General features: G+C 38.3%; 1 protein-coding gene across 2 annotated transcripts; it reads right to left on the reverse strand.

The window, feature by feature from the left end:
• Nucleotides 1-970: 970 nt before the first annotated feature.
• MSTN (myostatin) lies at nt 971-7,420 on the reverse strand. Of its 2 annotated transcripts, none has more exons than XM_075028006.1 (3): nt 7,019-7,420; nt 4,629-4,870; nt 971-2,348 (listed from the first exon to the last, which is right to left on the reverse strand). In XM_075028006.1, exons 1-3 carry the CDS (start codon nt 7,389-7,391, stop codon nt 1,968-1,970), a joined length of 996 nt encoding a protein of 331 aa, XP_074884107.1. In that variant the 5' UTR covers nt 7,392-7,420; the 3' UTR covers nt 971-1,967. The 2 variants fall into 2 exon arrangements, with proteins under 2 accessions (XP_074884107.1, XP_074884106.1); XM_075028005.1 differs by having other exon boundaries at nt 4,629-5,002.
• Between the last annotated feature and the right edge of the window lie 2,225 nt (nt 7,421-9,645).

Raw genomic sequence — 9,645 nt, forward strand, 5'->3', positions numbered from 1 at the left:
TTAAATTATCTTTTATTTGCTCTGGTTGTGTTTTGTGGGAAACTAAATTGAAAGTGTATTTAAGGGCCCCAGAGACCTGCTCGGATGAGCTCCATCGGGAGAAGTTGAACATCTGCTTGATGCTCGGACACAGCTTTAGCAGAACTCCTAAGCATTCAAAAGAAATTGTAGAAAATCTGTTTGCTTTTAAGTTTCAAACCTCATCATTCAAACTTTAAATTTTAATGTCCTTACATACAAATAAAAAAAAGTAGAAAACTCAATACAAAATATTTACCACTTAGGCAGAAAATGTATAAAAGGGGGAGGGAAAGAAAATCAAGCATTTTTGCAATTTTAGGGTGGTTTTACACAAAGGAAACTGAATTCCGGAATATAACAAAAATGTGTATCATACTAACATGAAGATATTTTAACAATGATTTCGTTGCCTTAACAAACACCTGTTTTATCAGATGTGTTTCACATGTGAAATGAAATGGACTTATAGTAAATAGAATTTTTAATTTCAATTAACAATTTTTTAGCCTAAGGAAAATGTACAGAATTTGTGTGGAAATCCATGTACTATGTTTACTCAAATAAAGATAATACTTTGCTGCAAATTTTTAAATATAATAAAATGCATTTAATAGCAATCTTTTGTGGTATTATCATTATTTATGGACATAACATTCAAAGTATGGAAATTCAGTTGTGGATCAAAATGACCATAAAAACAGTAACACAAAGAACCTTATAAACATGTCAACACTCATCATTTATCACAGATGGCCCATACCAATGTAAAAAACATATAAAATGTAGTATAATTCTCAACATATGGTTTACTTTGTTGCATTGTTCCTACATGTCATTTGTGTTAAAATCCAGGAAATTATATTACGACGAGAATATTGGTTTTTGTTTATTAAACTAAATTACAGGTTAAAGTCATTCTTTTCCTGCAATGAACATATACCAACAGTGATTAAAAAATAAACATTTATTTACAAAATATTGATGCATACATATTACACAAGTCAGTTATATCAAAGTGGTTTTTTAAACAATATCTGTAGCAACCAACTATTTGCATTGGTTTATCATAGTGCAAACGGTAATGTTGCAAAGGCAGGTTATAATGTGGGATTACGATTTGAACATTAAGACTTGTCTGCTGCCTTTTGTTTTACCACGTCTAGAAAACTATTCCCTTTCATTTAAAAAATACCTATTTCTTGCGAATGTTGAATAGTGTACCTGAGGATAGGGCAAATGTGTTATTAGTCTAAATTCTTTCACTTAGATAACTATCTTTCTATTTACTCAGCCTGCTTATGTAGCACCATTGCCTTTGATTACTAACATACTAATAAGAGAAAGGAATGGAAACACGCTAAATACACTATGCCATCCCTAATTTCAGGATTTGTCCATTTATGTGGAGTTTCATCTGGTACATTTCACAATTCTGCACTATATATTCAAGTGTTTAAGGATGATTCTGGTAGTATTGTGTAGCAGTGTATATGTTGACCAGTATATATTTTCCTGTAAATACAATATTAAGTGAAGCTGTGAAGAAATGGACTTAAAAGCCCGCTCCTTCCGTCCTCAGATGAGAAGGAGCTTGCTTTTGATTACCAACATGTATTGAAACCTGCGTATAACTTTGTATCTGAATGACTGAATATTGATTCCCTCGCAATGAAAGAACTTCATGTGTTAAATCCAGTGATTTTGATTGTAGCTTTTCTGTTTCACTGGCTCAAAGCCAGCCGTTAGATAACTATATCGTCCTTTAGTTCACGTTCTGTAGCTGGTGCTGCACTAAATCTGTACGATAGCCTATCATACAGCATATAGGATGTCGGCAATGCCTAGCGTACGTAACTTCACAGTTTCAAAGACTGGTGAGGGGCTATAACTTTTTTTTTTTTTTGGTAGCTTCCACAATTTACGAAGCAGTGGATCTCACAATGATCTCATGAGCACCCGCAGCGATCTACAACCATGGCCGGTATCTTGCCGTATATTATTTGTTCTTTCCCGTTGAAGTACAGCATGTTTATGGGGGACATCTTGGTGGGTGTGCAGCAAGGGCCTGCCGAACCTCTGGGGTTTGCTTGGTGTACGAGGTGAGTGTGCGGGTATTTTTGTAAAAATACAAATTCGCATTCTCCAGAGCAGTAATTGGCTTTGTATCTTTTAGGTGCGATAATCCAGTCCCATCCAAAAGCTTCAAAATCCACTGTCAGCGGGTAGCGACAACACCGGGATTCTGTCGAGTGCTCGTCACAGTCGAGGCCAAAATCTCTGCGGGACCGTTTTGGTGTGTCTGTAACTCTGACCTCTAAAAATGGGTTCTGTGAGGAGAGGAGAAGGAATCAGAAGCATTACTGAGGTAAGCCTAAGTTCAGTAAAACCATGCAAATATATAATATTTCAGACATTGATGTATTGTATCAAGTCAGTATTTTCAAATAATATTTGCAAGCATTTCTGAAGTTACACCCTTTGGAGAACTCTGTCCTCCTCCAAATCTCCACTACATTTGAGGTCTGCTCAAGGATTATTCCTCTGTTTCACACCGAGGACCAGCATTTCCTGAAATCACCATCATCTTGGTGCTAGCATCATTTCTGTTAACTGCTAAAAGAACATTTGAGAAATCTTGAGGATGCTGGATTTTTACTTTTGCTGTGGGGTTTGTTTGTTTTAAAACTGATAATAAGAGCTACTTTTTTGCCATAGAAGAACTCCAAAAACTTTTAAAGGGCAGGACCAACTGGTGTTGGTCTCCTTTTTGTGAGTCTTTCTGAAATTCCCTCCATTAAAATCCTGTTCAGTTCAGGCTTTCTGGATATCAAGGAAGGCTTCTTGTCCAGACCAAGGAGGACAAAATTCACTCTGTAATTGCTATTGCTCTTGAATGACTGCAGTGGCAGTAGAAATGAATGCTTCACCTGCTAGGACAGGTTACTTGTACTTCACAGCCAAATTCAGCCTCTGCCAGAGGGCTGAATTTGCCATACTGAATTTGGAGGGGCAGCTAATATTTTGACTCCTGAAAGAGTCCTGTAGCCAGGAATGTACTTTTGGCAGGCCTCTGAGCCACGTGCCTCCTACTGAAGGTGTGTTTCCACAGTCACCAACTGAGAATAGAAAGAAATTGCAACCTTTACAATCACGAGTTTGAAAAAGCTCCCAATGTTTCCTCCCTTCCACACACTGATTTCAGCCCCGTGTGTCGGTTTGGCACTGACCGGGCTGTCCCATGAAGGAAGAGGTTCCTTAGGAGTAAATAACAGCCCAGCTAACATTATTAGGCAGGTTTGTGCCTTCCCAGATACCCGCCTTTATGGCTGCAAGTTGTCCAGCTGCTGGAGACACTCCTCCCAAAGGTAAAGGATATGGGGAGGGGCTTGGTGAGAGGAGCATCCCTGTACTGGGAGCTGCTGGAGAGGAGCTGGAGGGAAGAGAAGAGAAATTTCCTCTCCCGTTATCAGCCATGCATCCAACCCTGCACTGCTGTTGAACCGGTTTGTTTTTACAGATGATGATAACCATGGGTTATCCGCATGTGTGAAAACACAGGGCTGGGTATTTGAACGGAGGGAAGTGGTGAGGACGTTCCTTATCATGATATCCAGCTGGCCAGTTCCAAGTATGGGAGATCCACTTGTCTAATGGATCTACAATTAAAGATATCACAGCATTTTTCCTTTAAGTTCTTTTAACTGCATTATACTTAAATGAGGTTAAATGTTGCATATCTACATAAACAGATTGATCTACTGCATAGCGGTAAAAGTAAAATGATATTCTTTATTCAAAAGGAGGGAATTCTTGGTTGTGATTGTTTCACCTGTGATAGGTTCAGGAGTTTTTAGAAGTCACGGATGATTAGTGATTTGCAGAAACAAATAGTGAGGAAAATGCTGTAGTTTAACTGGTACACTTCAGATTTAATTTGTTTATCTATACTTACAGAAAGAAACCAGGTAGTTATTTTATACCCTTTCTCATCGTTATGACCCATTTATTGTATCAAGCAGAATTTCTCTATTCAAACATTTCTAATAGGTGGAATGATGCGCTCTATCACATACTGAAAGGTACACAACATTATGAAGAAGATTTGTTCTCATATTCATAAACATAGATAATTATTGCTGTTGTTAATCGAAAATATATGCATACAGAATAGGGAGAAACTCCCTCATGGTTTGAATGGAAAAAAACTTTCTAAGCACTATCACAGGCAGCTTTCCTATCGATGAAATAACCCGGCTATTCTTTTTAGCTTTACTGCTTATTATACAGTATTTGCTCTCAAATTTGAAAACAACGTTACTTTTGATAGTTCCATCCATCAGTAATTACCAAAACATTTTCCAGTTAATGCCTCTCAACATCTTACTGAAGTACCACAATTTCTCTCAATTTTTCACATAGGGAAATGGAGGCACAGGAATGCTATTGATTTTAACATGATCAGAGAGCAAAGAAAGAAAGAATTGGCTATACAGAACTCTTATCTTCCATTCCCTAAACAATACTTCCATTTTATCCTTAAAACACAACTTAAATGCTTCCCAATATAATGCAAGATATTTAAATGGGATTTTTCTAAATAAACTTACCAATCCATCTTCACCTGGTCCTGGGAAAGTTACAGCAAGATCTCGTCCATTCTCATCAAAAGCTTTTATTTCGATGCCTAAATTGGATTCAGGCTGTTTGAGCCAATTTTGCATCACTGTCTTCACATCAATACTCTGCCAAATACCAGTGCCTGGGTTCATGTCAAGTTTCAAAGATCGAATTCCAGTATATCTTGTACCGTCTTTCATGGGTTTAATAAGTCTCAGGATCTGCACAAACACTGTTGTAGGTTTTTGGACTTGCCTCAAGTATATCCACAATTGTGCCTTTACTACTTTGTTATATTGTATTTTAGAGCTAAACTTAAAGAAGCAACATTTTGGTTTTCCCTCCATTTGTACAAGAAAATCAGCTATAAATGAATGGAAAGAACAGATTACTGAACAGGGAACAAGAAGAAATATGCATATATAAACCCGATTTATTTTCTTTTCCAGACCGTGTAGGAAGTCTTACAATATGTTATAAACAGTATCAGTAACAAAGTGGATTTAATTTAATTCATTTTCTGTGGTTTACGCTCTACAGCAAATTTAATGGATGCAGAGGTGTATTCAGGCTGAAACTCGGAAATGATGGGCAATCACGGGAAACACACACTGTGGAGGACCTTTGCGGTCCTCGGCGTGCTCAGGGCTCTGACCAGTCGTACCAGTGCTGTGGGCTGACGTGTACAGCTGCAAAATAGCCTCTTTCCCAAAAAAAACTACCTGGGGAGAGGGCACAGCCTATTCCACTTCACAGTGACTACTACCAACTTGCTTCTGCTAGTCACCTCCCAAGGACCTTCATAAAGCATGCAGAACAGCAACTTTGCATAAGCTGGCTCAACATGTATGTGGTGATCCAGCTACTTCTGATTTATTAAATAGCCTTAGTGTGCTACACATCGTACGAACGGAGGCGGCCATGGGCAAACTACATGAACACTTACATTTCTTTTCTCAGTGGAAAAACAAATCATTAAAAGAGTGTTAATCTAAGGATCATTTCGTTTTGATTTGAACAATATTATAGGAAAGTCATGTGCAGCACTGCGTTCCTTCTTCCTGTAGCCTACGATGCAGCTGTCATACCTAGTCATAGCAATATCTTTCCATGCCAGGATAAAATGGGTAATACTAATCTTAAGTGGTGCAGGGCTTTGACATTCATAAATCTCACCACTTAAGATACCTGTCTCTTTAGTGCATTTAAAATAGTTCAAGGGCTTTTTATAAGAAGTAGGAAATGAACTCAGATCAATGAAGTACAATGACTTTTCTTTAGTCATTGTAGTTATGTAACAGTTTAATTAAAAATAGTTATAAAGCCTTGGGCATGATAGGCTGGAATAAAACTGCTGGCAGACCTCAACTTTGTGATAAGGCTGCAGTAATAGATTGCTGTTAAGTACACATCTTATTAATTTATAAGTTAAAAAATTTTACAGATAAAGTTGCTTTTTCATCGATGCGCACATTTTTAGCTTGCTAGAGCAGCGGATACATTATTCTAGTATGTGTATTTTAACGGCTAACATGCCTTATATGTCCTGTCATCTTTTTCCTTTTTGACATCATATTCGTAAGTGTTATTTAAAAAAACAGCTGCCATAGCCAAATACTTTAGCTGATGAAGAACATAAGATACTATAGTATTAGCCGTGCAAAAGATACTTGATAGGAGCCATAGCAGATGTTTAGCACTCAGAAGATAACTCAGAATCTGCTCATTCAGTAAATGCCTTCATTCTTCCTTGGCACGACTACTGGAGCTGATTGCTATAGCCTGGACATTTTAACATTTAAATCTGTTACACACATATTTGCTTTAAATACATAGTTTTCACTCAGAGGTGGGTGGTGCTAGTTTATGGGATCAGCAAAGAAGCAAGAATTTAACTCTATACTTGCACTTGCTCTAACATGTCGCAGTTAGGTAGGTCTGGTGCTCTAAGCTGTATTTCTGCTGATTTCTATTGCTCCTAAAAACACTGGCCAGTGCAGCATCCCTCAGAAAAATATAGTTCTCTCATTATCTGCACTTGTACTTTGTATTTGTGATAGGAAACGCCCTGAGTACTGCAGATAACGAAGTCAACTAAACTGCAGATCTCCCTTTGCTTTCTGAGGGAATGGGCAAATCCGAAGTGCTACAGGGCATACACGTTATGAGGAGCCGCAAACTGAACAGTAAAACAAAGGATTGCAACACGGTCATCTGAACCTGGCTCAAATTCTTTAGAAATAATGCTCTCCTCCCTCCCTCTAGCAGACTTCAGCCAGCAGCTTGTTGGGAGAGCCCGAGGAGGAGTTGCGTGGCTCTACCGCAGGGAGACAACTCTCTCGGAGGAGCGGTGGGAGGCAAAAGCAGCAGGGTTACTTACACTCCGTAGGCATTGTGATAATCGTTTCGGTGGTGGCGTGATAGTCATCGTCTTCTAAAGAGCCATCGCTACTGTCGTCTCTCTGGACGTCATACTGATCGATCAGTTCCTGTAGTGGAGGAGCTTTGGGTAAAAGTTGTTTAATAACATCCCTGCTAATGTTGGGAGCTTGTTCCAGGCGCAGTTTGCTGAGGATTTGAATTTTTATGGCTTCTATTCTGGAAGATTTTGTATTCTGTCTCCATGTACAAGCATTGCACAGTCCATCTTTTTCGGCGTTCTCTGTGGGCTGACTACTGTCGTCAAGAGCCACTGGATCAACTGAAATCAGCATGAACAGGTAAATATAAACAGAGATTGCTAGCTTTTGCATGATCTCACATTCAGTGCAGCGCTTTTCCCTTTTTTTTTTTTTTTTCCCTCCCCCTTTCCCTTTCAGTGCTAAACAGATCCGTGAAAGCAAATGCAATCTGAGAGACAGCTTGCCACACTGGTGTACCTTATATATTCCAAGGGGGCTTTTTATACTCCAACTTTGATTAGGCTCATGTCGTCAAACCCGACGATTGGTTGCTGTCCCAACAATGAATCTGGCTGTCAGAGGGTAAAGCCCTGTCGATCACAAGTCACTAGACAGCGTTTAGTTACAGCCAAGGGTGAACTGATTTATCTGGGTGCTTCATAGAGGATATGTCTTCGCATACTGAAAGGATATATTTCCAAGTATTGTGGGCAGCAGTACTGAAAGACAGCACTGTCATTCTTAAATATATACCAACCGTGTACTTGTACTATGAATCAAGACAGACCTCTCTCTAAACTTGCTTTAAGCTTCTACCAGTTTTTTTGACTGGAAAGTTTGTGCTATTTAAAAGAAAATCCCAGGGGATTACTGTTAGCAGGCAGGGAAAAAATACTTTAGAAATGCATTGCAAACAGTGCTAACTTATGTTGTTCAACACCTAAAATATATTGAGCAGTTCATATTTCAGAAAACCTTAATGGGTTTTCCTGCTAGGTACTAGCTAAAGCGGTAATAAAGATTTTGTGCATATATGACTCTATGTAAATGCATATCTTATCGGTTTGTCCCTTTAGTATATATCAGAATCAACAGAACAAATCCTTTACTGAATTAACAGTCAGTGATAAAAAAATGAGTCTGTCCCCTCTTCATACTATCACTAGGTCAGCAGAATTCCGGGCAGTAAATTAAATATTGAGAGATCTTTAGTAGCAAAGGTATTTTTAAGGAGTATCTTTAGCTACTCACTCTAATATTATACAGAAATAATAAAGCTTGCTTTTTCCATTAGTAATGAAAGCATTAAAAGACTTAAAACATTTAAATCTCTACTGCAAGTATACCTTCTTTTTCCACGCCATCTTCTATTTCTGTTCAAAATGTCTTTGTATTATGCCAATTTAAGTGATACCTTTCTGTGCTTTATTTTGCTTTCTACTCCAATATTTGTAAGTTCTCTGTATACATTACAGTTTTAATAGGCTTTCTGCATAAGAGAAATATATCTAGATGTGATTTTATACTTACAGGTTATGGCTTATAAAAATCTTACAGCAATGTAGTGCACATCTGATGTGCTGTTAGCAAGAATTATGGAACTCATGCTTAGCTGAGGAGGTGGGGGATGCTGGGGGTCACTGTTCAGCAGAGGCTGTATATTACAGCAAGCAGAAATCCTGGGATTTGTATATGTTTTGTATATATGTATATTTGGAATCTGTATGTTAGAGCAAACAGAAACCCTGGCATTTCATGCAATATGCCAAAGTTTGCCTAAGTTAGGACTGAATTGTCAGTTTCTCACTGAGTTTCTCCTCTTTTTCCATCCTGAGTACACCTAAAAACGTGGCAACCAGGGATTTTTGCATATGTTCGTGTAGGAAAAATGTTGGTATATAGGAAGATGTGGGACAGAACTTTCAAAGAGCTTTTTTCTGCCTGGTCATTCATATTATTTTGTATCACCTCTCCAGGGCATGCAAATTCACTGCATAGCACAGAACTGAGCCTAATATTCAGCTCATGACCAGTGACGTAAATCACAAGTATTCAATTGAAATTGATTGTCCTACCTTGGTGTAAAGTTGATGCAAGCAATAGATGTATCACACTCGCACATTCCAGGCCTATGGCTTTAGGGTCAGACCCTGATATTCTGACTTCAGCCAAAATCCATGTTTAAAGCAAGCAGTTTGACTTTTTAGCTTCTGAGTATTTACTTTTTACACAAGATATGGGTGCAGCTACTCTCAACATGCGGTAGCATAAATGGGCTTGTGGTTCACTGGAACTAGAAGTCAGGCTAGCTCTGGGTTTGCAGTGGAGACTGCCTGCCATGCCTGTAGCATATTTTAAACAGACTCTTAGTGCATTTCAAGAGCTGGAAATGTATTTTTATGGAAGATGCATAGGATGATTCACAGTAAGAATCTTTTTGAAAAGTGCTGACCCTGTTTGTGAATTTTGGAGGGGTTTAGGTTGGGGGGGTGTTGTTTGTTTATTATTAAGACAGAGAATGTCATAACAAAACTATTGTTTATTATATTTTATCTTAAACCAGAACGATGTAACCAGTTGGGTATAAAAAGGAATCTATCCCCAA

This window comes from Buteo buteo, chromosome 5, assembly GCF_964188355.1.
Source record: "Buteo buteo chromosome 5, bButBut1.hap1.1, whole genome shotgun sequence".
Taxonomy (NCBI): domain Eukaryota; kingdom Metazoa; phylum Chordata; class Aves; order Accipitriformes; family Accipitridae; genus Buteo; species Buteo buteo.

Excerpts from the sequence above, each read along its gene's own strand:
- MSTN (XM_075028005.1), bottom strand. The coding sequence starts at position 7,391 with ATGCAAAAGCTAGCAATCTCTGTTTATATTTACCTGTTCATGCTGATT. Across the intron at positions 5,003-7,018 it reads TATCACAATGCCTACGGAGT|CTGATTTTCTTGTACAAATG; the intron begins GTAAGTAACCCT and ends ATTCATTTATAG. Across the intron at positions 2,349-4,628 it reads GACCAGGTGAAGATGGATTG|AACCCATTTTTAGAGGTCAG; the intron begins GTAAGTTTATTT and ends CTCTCCTCACAG.